Source organism: Mauremys reevesii, linkage group 6 (genome assembly GCF_016161935.1).
Source record: "Mauremys reevesii isolate NIE-2019 linkage group 6, ASM1616193v1, whole genome shotgun sequence".
Taxonomy (NCBI): domain Eukaryota; kingdom Metazoa; phylum Chordata; order Testudines; family Geoemydidae; genus Mauremys; species Mauremys reevesii.
In genome coordinates this window covers 27,894,735-27,910,038 of record NC_052628.1, presented here as the reverse complement: position 1 = coordinate 27,910,038, position 15,304 = coordinate 27,894,735, and the positions used below count along the sequence as shown (strand labels likewise).

General features: G+C 41.9%; 1 protein-coding gene across 2 annotated transcripts; it reads right to left on the bottom strand.

The window, feature by feature from the left end:
• Positions 1-1,798: 1,798 nt before the first annotated feature.
• Positions 1,799-15,162, bottom strand: FBXO4 (F-box protein 4). 2 transcript variants are annotated; one of them, XM_039545002.1, is made up of 7 exons: positions 14,200-15,162; positions 11,955-12,190; positions 10,322-10,542; positions 9,040-9,115; positions 8,338-8,516; positions 5,053-5,228; positions 1,799-4,368 (listed from the first exon to the last, which is right to left on the bottom strand). In XM_039545002.1, exons 1-7 carry the CDS (start codon positions 14,386-14,388, stop codon positions 4,279-4,281), a joined length of 1,167 nt encoding a protein of 388 aa, XP_039400936.1. In that variant the 5' UTR covers positions 14,389-15,162; the 3' UTR covers positions 1,799-4,278. The 2 variants fall into 2 exon arrangements, with proteins under 2 accessions (XP_039400936.1, XP_039400937.1); XM_039545003.1 differs by having other exon boundaries at positions 14,192-14,207.
• Between the last annotated feature and the right edge of the window lie 142 nt (positions 15,163-15,304).

Here is a 15,304-nt window from a genome sequence, read left to right as displayed (position 1 = left end):
CAATAAACTTGCATTATATTTCACAGGGTGGGTGAGGATTAATATCTTTTATTGGACCAACCTCTGTTGGTGAGAGAGACAAGCTTTTGAGCTTACACAGATCCTGAAGAAGAGCTCTGTGCAAGTTCAAAATCTTGTCCCTCTCACTAACAGAAGCTGTTACCCCCCTTTCTCTCTAATATCCTGGGACCAACATGGCTACGACACTGCATATTACATTTCACAGCATTTTAGGGGCTAGAACAGTGGAAAATACTTTGGGTACTTTGACCATTCAAGTATTTATCAGTGACAGCTCCACCTTTAGAACAGCTGGGAATCCTCACCCTATTTGTGCTCAGTGAGCCCACTTCAATAGGGCCAGGATTTCACCCTTGGAGCTCTGTCCTGCCTTAGATAAACTATAAAATGTAATCCACGAAATGTATCTCAATCCCATTTCCATGCGATATCTGATGAAGCACTCTGCTGTTAAATTCATTTTCCGGATGTGGGATTTAATCAGGCCCCTGCTTGTGTAGTACAAAAGATAGCTTTAAAACTGCAGAACCCAGTGGAGCAACTGCATTTATTGACTAACCCACAATATACGCCTGGCACTTACTAAAGCACCCATAATTAAATGAGCACATGCGAAGCTAAAAAGGAGGTACATTGCTCACTCTAAAAGTTTGGAAACCAATAGTATTTGAAACAAAAGTAAGAAGTACTAGGCGAGGTGACTTCCAGCTCTAATCTTCCTCCATGCTTTTTTCTAATGTGGTTTACCACTGTTTTGATACATTGTGCATATTGCAGTTGCTCTGTGTTCTCTAAACTCACAAAAAAGGGTATTCCCCATAGTACCTTCACTACTTTCTTTTCTTTAAAAAAAAATCATTGAGTAACAAATATCCATATTAAATCACACCTTTGAGAGTAACATGTAGAAACCAAGATCAGAGCCAACAAGAAAATGTTAGGAAAGAGAATAGTAAGAAAAAAAATCAGTTATTTTGATTTAATGCAGAAGGGCTAACATGGCCTAATTAACTAAAATAGTATCACTGTGCCTTGAAATAAATGTTCTTCTGTTCCTTCTCACCAGAAGGAAAGTCTGGTTTTCGAAACATTGCCATTGAGTTTGAGATGTTTGCAAACACCAACAGTCATTGGAGCCCAAGCATATAACCAGGGTACAAATTTCTACAATGCAGCCGCCCCGGCCGCGCCGGCCCCGGAGGGGCAGCCGGAGGAGCAGCGCATGATGCGCTGCGGCGGCTGCTGGCGCGGGTCGCGCTCAGCCTCAGTGGACCTCTCGCACCGCATAACTGGGCAGGTCCCCACGCGCAGCCTGCCGCCCCCCTGGGAAAGGGCCGCCCCAGGCGGGTGCTTGCCCCGCTGGGCTCTAGAGCCGCCCCTGCATATAACCAACTGTTTCTATGTATTAAACACGTGAGTATGGTAACTGAGTTGATTATGCAAAGCAGCTGTTACTATTACACATCCCTTAAATAAAAATGTTATACAAGACAATATGAAGAACTTTTTTTTTCAAATTCTTTTTAACTCTCCCCATTATTTGTGTTACCTTCTGAAAAAAGTGAAAGAAAAAAAATGCCCTGTATCTATTTTCTCCTTTTTCTAACTGAAACTTGTTACCTTCCCACCCTTTTGAAAATAACATCATTGCTTTGGTCTATGCCCATATTTCTGCACCAATAAGTTTAACGATTGCACCATGGAAAAGGTATTTTTTGTTAACTGTTACTGGACAGCATAGACGTTTATGGTGCCCACACAAATAAGAAAGATCTGCCACCTTTAAAAAACCAATTTATTACACATTTTTGAGGGGAGAAAAGAGAGTGCTATTACAATAGTGATCATTGCATAACTGAATCCTCCTTCCCAATGTATGAAATAGTAGGAGCTGTAGTGGTACCAGGTGCATTGTCCCACTACAGAGCAGAGTGGCTATTAGACTATAGTAGCATTTTTTTATTATTTTACAATCAGCAATTCACATGAAGCCATATTACAAATTATGGAGAGCCATACATATTTAAGGTATTTATCCAAAATATTGATTGCATTATACATGGGTTTTCTCTCTTCTGTTCTGCAGAGTATCTTACAAGAGAAATATATATATATATACACACACACACACTCTCTCTCTCTTAAAAAAATAAAAGCTAGAATAGGCATATGGAGCTCCCAGGGTTAATCTTAGAACTCCAAATTGTCCTTTATGAGCACTGATACAACAAAAGTTACGAGGCCTTGGCTACCTGAGGCAATAGAAATAGGAAATGTTTTTGAATTTCCTTTATTTCTACCTCTGGCCTAAATATCAATCACTAGAAAGTTTTTTTTAAAAAGGAACTTTGCAAATGGAATGTTTTGAAATAGATATTTTGCAGGAATGAGACCAATTCAACCTTCCATTCAGAGACAGTGGGAGTAAGGTCCACTTGTAAAGTCCCCTGTATTTTGATAGGAGGAATGATGAAGTTATTCTGGAACACTTGCTGTGCATGCTCAGGCATCTAAACATGTTTGTATTTTCTCTTCATTGGCCTCACTCTGGACAGTTCTGCTTGAGGACTCATGCCTCCCAAATGTTGAGTGCCCTCATCTCTCACAGAGATCTTAATAGTAAAACTAAGTGGCACTAGCTTAATTTTATACTAATTTTATATAGAACTTTCACCCCAAATATGCCTATGTCAAAGGTAGACAAGGTGTTTATGTTACGCCTATGAATACAGAATTATAACATTGTTCTGTAATGAACACCATGGGCTCCCACCACACTAGGTACTTGTATGACCCTGACCACTGTAGTATCCAAGTGCCATGGATGGAGATAAAGCAGAGACGACTGGCTCCATGAAAATTGCCTGGCTTCCTGCTCTGATCCCATAGTAGCCCCTCTTGCAACCAGCTGTGGGAGCTACTCAAACATACAGGGCTGCAGGCTCCAGTTTCTCTTTACTCCCACAGCCCTTGGTTCCATGAAAACACATCAGGCCTAGCTCCCCAGAGCTGCCCTTTGACCTATGTATGGCCCATGCCACCATCCTCAGAGCTGCAAGTACTTTGCTGGTTAGTAGAAAGGTTTTACTGAGATAAGTAAGAGAAAAAAAATATAGAGTAAAAGAACCAAGAAGATTAAAAAATAAATACCCAGAGAACCAACAAAAAAGCCAAGGAAAAGTGTGTAGGTATCCATCCTATAATTCACTGGAAAGCAACAAAGAGAGTGAGAACTACTAGCTTGAAGTAGGAGAAAGAGCCCATTTTGTTCCCTAGCACACTGCAATATGTAAACTCTAATTCCAATTCTAGGAATATTTTTTCCATTTTATAAAAATATTTCAGCTCCACAGAAAATGCAGAACAAAAACATTTATATTTCATATATTTGCTAACTGCCAAAAGTATTTGTATGAAGGTTTGCCGGTTGAGAGCCTAGTAGATAATGTCTCTGCCTCATAGATGATGTCAGGATGTTCTAATGAAGAAATAGGACATTTGTTCCCATGGTGACAGATGGATGTGAAATTCAAGATAATATTACTGCAGCAGCAAGCAGACACAGCTAAGCTTTATTAATGTCATGAAGAACACATAGGAAAAAAGTCAATCAAATGTTCATTTTTAAAAATTTTGGTCTAAGCTTTATGATTCCCCTTTATGTTTACTTCTTTTCCCTAAACAATGGTGCTGGAGAGAATTCTTTTTTCCTTTCAGGACCTAGTCTGGGATCAGTGTTTGGATCAAATACGACGGGTCCCTTTTGGGAGACCTGACACAGCAGGTGATCACTTAAGCGCACATTGTGGTACAAGGCATGTCCCTTCTCTTATTGGCCATTTAAGGAATACACACTATATAGGAGATGGCTGCCTATGTCATCAGGGATCTCCATGTAGTATGCTTCATAAATCTGGTATGACGTACACCTAGGTGAGAGGGTTGTTCTGGCATTAAGCTAATCGGGGATAAAGGTTTGCAGAATGTTTTATATTACAGAATATGCTGAGAATGAAAAGCATTATGAAGACCCCAAATAAAAAAAAAATGAAACTCATTTCTTTGTCAAATGTTGATATCCAGTCAAACTTGCTTTCAGTTATAATTCAAGTCTACATTTGGAATTATTAAAATATTTGCAATCACAGAGGGCTGCCTTTTAAAACTCTTATCCGTCAGTACAACATCAGGGCGAAATGTTCTCTTCATACTCTTTGCAAATGACAAAGTCCATACAGTATGACTAAGCAAGTTTGATCATTGTCCATTTTTACATTCAACTTCTCCCAGTATCCACTCAATTCCACTTAACAGTCCACTTAAAGTAGCAGCTACAGTGTCTTGCACCTGTAAAACCAACAATGGCAGATGTTAATGTGGTATATGGATATACATATTGGGTGTACAGATACTAGATTAACATTCCATATTTGTCCTTAAACATACAGGTATTGTCAAATCTGCCTGTTTTGTCACTGGCTTCCGGGACCCTTAAACAGACCATATTTCTTAGAGTAAATTAGGGGAAAGGAAACAGAATTGTTCAGAGGATGAATAAAGAGAGCCGTTAGGAAAGCTGTACATTATTGATTTCCTATAGAGTTCTCTCTTAATCCTCCCTCAGCTGTTTTGTGACATCTTACTTCCTTCATTGGTATCAGTTGGAATCACAGGTTATTTGACATTCCTTTTTATAACTCTTGGGGGAACAAAGTTTCAAACTTTAGAATTCCACATAGATTATGAATTCTATAATTTCTAGTATATTTTCATTCAAAGTATGTAGTCTTCTAAATAACAATGGTATGTTTTAAAAATACACAAAGCTTTCCAACATTATCCTTCTGAAGGCAAAGGAAAATATTTTATCTAAAATCTGTATTTAGGCTTTTCTGCCTGGCAGTTCTCCTTTAACTACAATGTGCCAATAACATTTAAATTAAAGTCCACTTCAAACATTACTGCTCACTCACAAGACAATATAAAGAGGATGAGCAAAAAGAAAACAAATATTTTAAGAAGTGAAGATACCATCCATGGTTGGCTTAGCAGATTTAATTGCAGTTGATGTGCCATGTAAACACACGGGATTCTTTCAATGCCAACTTCAGAGGTGCAGGACAAAACCAGTACAGGTCTGTTTGGAGGCCCAAGAGTTGGATCTATCATTGCCAAAACACGAGCAAATTCATCTTGACGGTCATGTTCTAGAAAACAGTTTGAAATATGAGTATTAGCCTATATACAAACCCTACTATATATAATCAAACTCATCTTTATTAAATTTTCTTCTATCTTGGTTCTTAGGAGGATACACGTCATTGTAGTTACTGGAGTACCTTCCAAGCAACAATAACCAAAGTCACAATAGGCTATTTTCCTAACTTCCACAGAGACAGTTGAGGCAGTGAGTTGCCCCACCTTCCTCTTCCTTCCACCTCTCCCTTCCTGATCTGACTTTTTCCTCCTTTTAAAAGGCAATGATTATGAAGACCATCTAGCATGGCTGAAGGCTGAAGAAACAAAAAGTAAACACACCTTCAGTATTAAAAGATATTCAGGACATGTTTCTTCATTATAGTTCTACATCTTCTGTAAATAAAATTAGATGCGAGAAACAATCCTAAATGTAAATACATGCTCTAGTTTAAATACTCCCAACTGAAACATATTTTAAAAATCAACAGGTAACCTGTTTGATTCAACTTCCCATTAATGGACTGGTAAATCAAAACACACACCACTGTTTAAGACTAGGTCAAAGAAGGAGAGTTATACCATGATTATACGAAAATAAGCAAGGAAAGAACTTTAGCAGAATTCTGTTTCAGTGCAGTGCCAGACGTATGATAAACTAATGAGATATTTCAGTGCATACATTAGGAGAAACTGTAGAGACTTTACCAACCATTTGATAATGGACAGGCTCCTTGAAGAGAAGAAACAACCCAAATGAACTCTGGAATAAAATGAAAACTATCATGCTCAAAGCCATCTAAGCACACATTCTGAAAAGTCAGAGTTGGACCACACCATGGTTAATGGATAAGGTGTTTGAGCGAATGAAAAAAAATGACAGAATGAAAGAGTGGACTGGAAACCGGAGAGAATACAAGGAACTGAGCACACAGAGTCAAAGGCACACTAGACAAAAGTGAATACATCAGGGGAAAATGTGAGGAATTTAAGAATTATAAAGAGACTAATAATATAAAAAGGTAGATTCACAGTGGTCAGATTTCTTACTAAAAAGTTTTCCCCATGACCAAGCATTATAAAAGGTCATGATGGCACAGTTCTTACTGAAGGTGATTCCGATTACAGTGCCAACCTGTATGTCTCATCAGAGCCACTTACAATGCAGGATGACAGAAAAAAGAGTATGGAGCCAGAGGCATCAATCCTCTGAGAAGAAATGGTGCATGTTATTATGAAAATGAAATTTGGAAAAGAAGCAGTGGTAAATAATGTACCAGCAGAATTACTAAAAGCAATTGGTGACCATGGTATTGCTCTCATGGGGAAAATTTGCAATGATGCATGGATGATTTGAAATTGGTGGGAAGACTGGACGAAAGGAATCTTTCTGCTTTTACAAAGAAAGGGGATATAACAAAGTGCAGTAACTATCAAAGCATCTCCCCGGTATCACACACAATTAAAGTATTGCTCTGCTTAATTCAGGATTGCATGAAGCAATTGACAGAAGCAGAAGTAGCATCACAACAAGCTGGTTTCTGAGAGGGGCGAGGCACATGTGATCAAATTGCAAATATCAGTCATATAATGAAAGATGTAGGGAGTATAATCTCCCATTGATAATATGTTTCGTAGAGTACTCCAAAGCATCTCACTGAACACACTGCAAGTCTCTACTGTTCACAACAGACCATGGTGTGAACAGCAGCAGGCAACAGCGAGTGGTTTTCCACTGGGGAGAGTCCGAGGCATGAATGTATTCTGTCCCCAGGTCTTTTCAATGTATACGCAGAATTTATCATGAGACAAGCCCTGGAAAATTTTGATAAGGTGGAAGGAACTGGGACTTCCATTGATGGACACTTCTTAACCAACCTCAGATATGCTGATGATATGATGCTCTTTGATGAAATCAATCGATGCAATGCAATAAATGTTGGAGTCTGTAAAACCACTTAGTGAGGAACATGGACTATTCCTGAATGTGGCAAAAATGAAATTCATGTACATTGACATGATCAATAACAACAGGATGCAAGCAAACATCATTATGAGCAGTGAAGCTGTAGAGGCAATAGATGAATTTAATTATCTGGGATCGTACATATTCAGCCAAGGAGGCTGCTCCAAAGAAATCTGAAGACAACTAGAGAAGGCTTGCTCAGCAAGGCCTCCCTCATGAAGCTGTGGAAAAACCACAGTATCTCAAAATGTATTACTGTTAGATTGCTCAAAAGCTTAATTTTTTTCCATAGCAACTTATAGATGTGAATCTTGGAAAACTAATACAGCTGACAAGAAGAAAAAATGTGGTGCTGGCAAAGACTCTTGCATATCTCCTGGACGGAGAAGACAATGCATGCTTATGTTAGAAATATTATTGGAGAGAACTGGATTCTGCTCTTGGAAATCAACTGGTGCTAACGTATATACTTTGGTCACATTTGGCATAGAGATGGAAATATCCTTGAGAAAGTTATCATGGAAGGAATGGTGGTGGGTCACCGTAGTAGACGATGACCAGTGAGCAGAAGGACAGATGGTGTGTGGCAGATCACAGGGAAGTCAGCTGCTGTGTGCACAAAGTTAGTGATGGATCATGAAGGCTTCCAAAAAAATTCTGCTCTGATGTCGCTAGTATTCAGACATGAATAAGAGGACTTTACTTAGTCTCCTTAAACAAGAAAGCCATTAACAAAACTAAATCTTTCCATTTGACATTTTTAAATCTCCATCTCATTTGCTCGGCTCTTTAGCTCAGATTAAGAATCCATACCAAACAATTATTTACACAAAAGGAATAACTGACCACACCTTGCTTTTATATTGTAGTAAAACTGCATATAACCTGCTTAGTAGTGTCCTTGTAAAATTAAATTTCTCAAGTTATAGAGCAGATTCAGTAGTCAATCATTAGTAAGAATTGTCCTGAAACCACAATACCTTCATTTGGACTCAATTCTTACTCATATTGATTAGTATCTTTCTCTGCACTTCTGAAGGTGAATAAGATGATCAGAATTTGGCCTTCAAAGTATAAATGTATTCTCATGTACTAGCAGCATTTCAACCATCCACAAAATATGAGTCAACATAGTTAAAATAAACATTCCTTACTTTTATGAGCTTCCGCATTAGCAACATAGATGAATCCATCAACTACTTCGCACACCTTTTTAACTTGAGCAATTACATTGTAGTGTACTGCCTGTTGATTCCCCCCTATACTGTTTTCTTGGTAAAACATCTTATTGACTGTAACAGTTTGCTCTGTTCTTGCTCTCTTCCTTTCCATGCTGAAAAATATGAAAACACTCCAAACATTTAACAAAATGATCCAGACTAATTTGGAAGGAGAATGGGAAAGGGGAGGGTACTCCACAAAGAAGGGAGAGGGGAATGGCCAAAACATGCAGAACAGTTTAATCCCTAAAACAACTTTTTATAATTTGCATGCATAGTTAACCAGTTTTGCAAGATCCATACTATCTTCCGTACTAGGTTCATGCTTATAAATTTCAAAAATAAAGTTAGACACACAAAAAGGAAAGGTACTGTTCTTTACGCATTACACACACACACCAAAGATTCTTTGGGTCAGATTTAAAAAAATCTAGGCCTACCTTCTGCCACATAATTTGTGAGTGGCAGTGGCCACTGATGTAATTTACAGGAGATGTCCATCCACCTGATTTACAGAAACAATCAAGTACTGTGATATCCAAATTACATTAGTGGTTGAGACCAGGAGAAACAGCTGAAATAACTGAGAACATTCAGCTTTTTTTTTTTTTTTTTGGCGCAGAGAACAAGCCTTACCTGGTAGTTGAATACAATGTCAGAATATTAAAATTTTGATGGTTATTAAATTGAAAACTGACTCCTGATCCAATCCCTACAAGAGGAACAAAATGAATTTAGGATATAAAAATATTCAGTGGCTGAAGACAGCTAAAGCCAGAGGCTGAAAAGTCCATAGGGATCATAAATTGGACACATTTAATCAAGTATCTCTCTATATTACAAAAAATATATATTCATTGCATCAGAATGTGACTTTAGACACACATTAAATTGATCACATTGAGATGCTGGTAATTTAATTCAGTATTGCTACAAAAAATTGGATGGCACTTGGAATTATTTCAAGTACTTAAATAAGTTATTTAAAATTTGTACTGCAGAAGCATTTAGACCCCAATCAGGATCAAGCTCTACCGCGCTTCCTGTTCTTAAATCACATATTAAGTTCTATCCAAAATGTCTTACACCTAATTTAAAAGAAGATGCAGCAAGTGTGACATATGACAGCAGGAAAACAGCACTAAAAATGCATATTTGCATATGCCACCTGTGACCACAACTTCATTATTCCAATTCAGTTATGAATAAATAAATATCAGTGGCTCCCAATCAAATAATTTTTGAGTTTTTTTACACTGGTTTAGAGTGAGGGGAAACTACAGATGTTTAGAACTGTATTTTATATAAAATCCTGTTGATTAATCATTTAACAACTTCCTACATTTTCCTAGGTCACTGTTCTTTTTAATAAAGGCATTTTATTACCAATCTCATATATAACTTAGATTTAAGTAGGATATTATAGTAGGAAATAGGGTTCTTCATCCACTTTTCTCTTTTTGTATAAAGTGCAGGCAATCAAGCAAAAGTAATTAAAAAAAAAAACATAGTATTAATGCAAGCTAAAGAAAACTGGACTCAAGACTAATCCACGATCAACAGCATGTTTGATTTTAAGTTTTGGACCAAAACCCCAGGATAAACTCTTGACTGACACACAGACACAGACAAACACCATTAATTTCAATGTGAGTTTTCCCAGTGACTTCAACGTAGAAAGATTTCACCCCGAATGCTTATTGTTCTACAATGGCATTTTATTCCTCTAACCAGCCACAGAGAGGAAAAAAATCTGGTTTTAGTATACATTCTAAGGCCAAAAGGGGTCTTTGCAATCATCTAGTCTGATCTCCTTTATAAAATAAAGTCTATAAAACTAATATTCATTTTAAAGGGAGGTATAAAAAGCACCTTTTCTCTTGTAGAACATGTTTTTAAAGAAACAACTGACTATTACCATGGATTTGTCTTTGAGGTAAGCCAGCTACAGGCAAAATTTCTGGGCAAGTCATCATTCTTCGCACCAAAGATTCATCCAACTCTTCTAAACCCGGTCCAAAAAGGGCAAAGCGAGGTTCTGCTTGCGTGATCAGTGATTGTACAAGGAAGGTAGTCACAGCTCCATATGTGGGACGGCTTGATTTCAAATGTCTACTCAGAGGACAGCTCTTTTTGTATCTGGGTAAAATAGATATAATTAGAAATTAAACACAAAATACAGAGGAGATATTAATTACTGTCAACCAAATTAGATCCCAAATGTATTTTACTTGTGACTTGTAAGCTGCTGGTTGGTATCAATGAGTGACAGAGTTGTTAACTGATGGTTGTTATGTAGCCTATGTAAATAAATTAGAAGAGAGAATTAGAATTCTTGGTCCAGTGAGAACTGTTTTTGAGGTTAAGGCACTGGATTGATACTCAGGAGAGCAGGGGGATGCAAGAGCCAGAGGATGGGGAGCACCAGAAGAGAGGGTGGGTGGACAGCTGCAGAGGCGGGGGATAGGGGAATGTACATAGATGTGCAGGGGGAAAAGGGCAGAAGCAGGGAGTTGAACAAGAGTAGAGCGGGAGAGAGCCAGGAGGTGGATAAAAGAAAGAGGGACAAGAACAGGCTAGGACTATACGGATACAAGGGTATATATACCCTTATACCTCTTGAACACAGAACCTAGAATTGAACCTGGGAATCCTGGGCATCTACATTCCTCTGTTGTCAGCAAATAACTGTGAAAGCACAGCACTGGCAAAGCATGTGTCTCATTCCTCTCTAGTGGCTGATCCACATATTGGAGAACACCAACTACTGCCAATATTTTTCCATGTAACAGATTTTTTCCCCATTTTTTTTAAATTAGGAAGCTGTAGACAAAAAAAAAAAGCTACGTTAAAAGAACACTGAAATTCCAAAGTCAAGATGCAAAAGTTAGGAAATGCCAAAATTAAGGTTGCCTGGACAACCTTAATTCAGTCCCTTTGTGCATATGCATTATGATGCTTATTACACAAAATATTTTTTTTTCCAAAGGACCTCTGGTTTATTTGATGAGTGCTTGACTTTGCAACATTGATATTCTTTTAATGTAGTTGACTGAATGTATAGATAGATTTTTCATGCAATTTACTGTGCCCGAGTCTGTCAGATAAGACCTTAAAAACCAAAATCCCACTTGCTCTACATAGTACTTTTGGTAAGAGTTGGCGTTTGCTTGTCTTCTGGGCAAAAATGTTTCCACCTCCTCCCCCACCACACTTTTTGTGTAGCATGCTGTGTGTGGCTGGCTCTCTAACTCCTATTCTGAGGTGGCTGCATTTCTGTGGAATTGTATGTGTATCATTTGCAAAATGCTTTGAAATCCTTTGGAATTAAATAGGAATGTACTAATATTGAAAACAGAAAGAACTGAGAGAATTGTTATATAATTAGAAACTTCCTTTCAAGGAACCAGAAATGCATTTTATCCACAAAACCACTTCAAGAGTCAAGTAATATTTTCCTGCAATTAGAGTAGCAGAGCTGTGGTTTTAAAATCTGGATTTCGGGTGAGTTATGCTGCTTTATACACATTGGAGAAACGTAAAATACTTACATTGCCATGTAGTCATACAATGCATTATCATTTAACTCAGAAAATGATTTGTTAAAGATTTCCACATCTGGAAGTGATTTCCAGTCAACAGAAGACCAAGAAGGGAGATCCCGCAAGAGAAAATATCGCCATAACAATGGATCCCGCACAGTTAAACTCCAGTACTGATTTGTGCTTCCCAAATGGCACAGGTCTTGGGGTGAGAGAAATGACATAATGTATAACTGCACATCAATCTGAAAACATTAAAAAAGAGCAGTTTTAATGTCTGAGGACCTCACTAATGCAAATAGAAGAGATTAGGAGTGAAAAATAAGAGCAAAAGTAATATTACTTCACATGCAAAAGTATAAACATGAAACAGGTCACTACATTATTAAGTCAAAAAGGGACCATGCTTGACTTCCTGCATAACACAGGACATAGATTAGCCACAATTCCTGCATCTAGTCCAACAATTTGGCTGAATAAGAGCATAGTTTTTAGAAATATGTTAAATCTGGATTTAGACTCCAAATGATTGATTACCCTCATTGTTAAAGAAATGTACACTTTTATCTCCAGGTTGAAGTTTAATGATTTCAGCTTCCAGCCACTGAATCTTGTTATGCCTTCATCTGCTATAATCAGCGTTTCTCAAATTTGGCGACCGTGGCTGCATGCGGCCACCAGAGAGTTTCCCTGTGGCCACGACAGCCTCCTGGGTGGTGACTGGGGGGGGGGGGGGGGGCGCAAAGCATAGACCCTGTCCCTCCCTCCCTGTTGCTCTTGGATGCGCCACCCTGCACCATCTCTGGAGACAGGTGGGGAGCAAGCTGAAGGAGCAAGGTGAGTTCTCTACCTGAGGAGGGAAGAGTGGCTTAGTTGGGCTCATGATTTAGCCCTGGAGTGGGGGACTTAGGGAGCCTGGCTGCAGACCATCTGCTGCAGCCATGGGGCTTCAGGTGCAAACACCCAGCTCTAGCCGCAGGATTTCAGGCACTGACCCCCAGCTCTGGCCCCTCAGCCCTGGCCTTGTCACAGGTCTTCAGGCTCCAACCCCTGGCTGCGCAGCCACAGGCTCCGATCCCTGGCTCTTGCCACACAGCGCCAACCCCTGTGGCAACCGCAGGCCTCAGGTACTGATCCCTGACAGCACACTCTGACCCCCAGCCGTGGTCGCTGACCCTGGGTGCCAACCCTGGGCTTCAGTGGTTGCCAGCCCCAGGTTCAGATCCCCGGCCTTGGGCTCTGGCGGTTTGCTGGCTCTGGATGCTGACCCCTAGCCCTGACCACGTAGCAGCAGGTGTGGACCCCAAGTGCCAACCCCAGTGGTGTCTGGTGGTCTGAGGGGCCAACTCCGGCCATGCGCTCTTACCCCCAGCCCTGGTTGCTGACCCCAGACGCTGCGCCTGGATGTCAACCCTGGGCTCCGGCAGGTGCTGGCCACGGGTGCCGATCCCCAGCCTTGCTCACACGGCAGCAGGCACTAACCCCGGGTTCCAGCAGGTGCTGGCCCTAGATGCTGATGCCAACAATTGCCCCAGTTGTGTGGCAGCGGGCATGGACCCCACGTGCTGACCCTGGGTGCCAACCCCTGCGTCCCCAGTCTCGCGGCAGCAGGTGCTGGCTCTGGGTGCTGACCCCGCGATCCTCAGCCCTGGTCGCACGGCAGTGGGTGCCAACCCCTAACCCCAGGTGCCAACCCGCACCCCCATCCATTGCCTCTGGCCTCTGCAACCTCCCTCAGCCCCACATCCATCCTTCCTGCCCCCTTAATTTGCCAGGACGTGCTGTGAAAAGTGATATTAACGAACATACAAATATTACTTTTCACAGCATTGTATTTATTACTGAATCTGCAAAAGAGCCATACATAAATTACAGTGAGTTGGACATGTATACGTGCATATTTATTTGTTTTTCCTAAAGTTAATTAAGTGTTTTAGGAAAAAGTGTGAGTGCGGCCACCAGCAAGAGTTGGTGGCCACAGTGAGGCCACCAAAAATGTGTTGGGAACCCCTGTGGAAAAGAGCCTTTCCGTATCAGACGAGAACCCACCGGTGGTAATTTCCGAGGGTGTGCCAGAATAACATGATCATGCCTTTGATTTATGGGAGCACCCAAGTGCTGGCAACAGGCTGCGAACCGGATGGCTGGAGTGGTCGAGAGAGGAGGAGAGCCCGGGGTGGGCGGGTTAGAGACGGGTGGGGGGGAGGCAGATGGCTGGTCCGCGTGGCAGGAACCGGGTCACTTACTCACTCACCGGCAGCGTCTGCAGGGCGCAAACCTCTTCGCCGGCCTCCTGGATGCCGCTGCTCGATCGCTCTGTGGCCGCCGCCGCCTGCCCGCCGCGCTGCCTCGGCCCCCGGGCCCACCTGTCCCGGAGGAGGCGGAGGCTGCTGCTCAGGGCGGCCTCCAGGCGGCCCCAGTGCCCGGCGTTGCCCGCTGCCATTGCCTCGCCCACCGGCTGCGGCCGAGCGAGTCCCCGGGGCGCTGCTCGCTCTCGGCAGGCGGTGCCAGGCCCTGGAGATCCCGGCCTCCAGCTCGCAGGGTCACTGTCCGGCCGGCAGGGAGCGGGCGTGAGAAGGGAGCGCTACCGGGTCACCGAAAACCCACGCCTCGCCCCGGCCGCCTCCCAGCTGCGGTGCCGGGCTGCTCCGCACGGCGCCCCCGGCAGAGGCCACCCGGTGCCGGGGGCCCCACGCGCCCCTGCCGTTCAGGGCAGGCGGAAACTCCGGGCCTCCCGCGGCTCAGCCCTGGCGGCAGCCCCGCGCCCCCGGAACGATAATTGGAGCCCAGCCGCAGCTCAGCTGCGCGTATCCCTGAGGCAACGGCGAGAGCTGCTCCGCTGTTAACATGGGCCTAAGAATTGGAGCAGCTGGATGAGGCAGACCTACAGCAGGAAAGGCTGGAACTGAGCTCAGGGCTTCTTTAGAAACAACCTCAAACCTGCTCCCCAGCATTAGAAAGGGCTTTTACCTACGCTCTGTACCAGGAGAGGGAGGATATTTAGATTTTAACCACAGTACTTAAAGCCATAATAGACTCTCACTTTCACTGTTCACCTCTGATGTGATAGTGAGTCACAGCTGTACACATGACAAAAATCCCAGCCATAAACAACAGTTTTCTCCACTATCATAGTTATCCATGACTGAAGAGCAGCTGTGTTCTCCTCAGCACTTTAGACAACCAGCAGTTCTATGACTACTCAACCATGGGGGGGGGGGGGGGGAGAGAGAATGTGTGTGCGCACGCACACACGTGCCGTGCACCCACCCTCTTCAGAATTTAATACCGAGAAGGCAGGCGGTTGGCCTGATTGGAAGCTCACTAGATTGTAAATTGTTTTTAACCAAATGAATAGT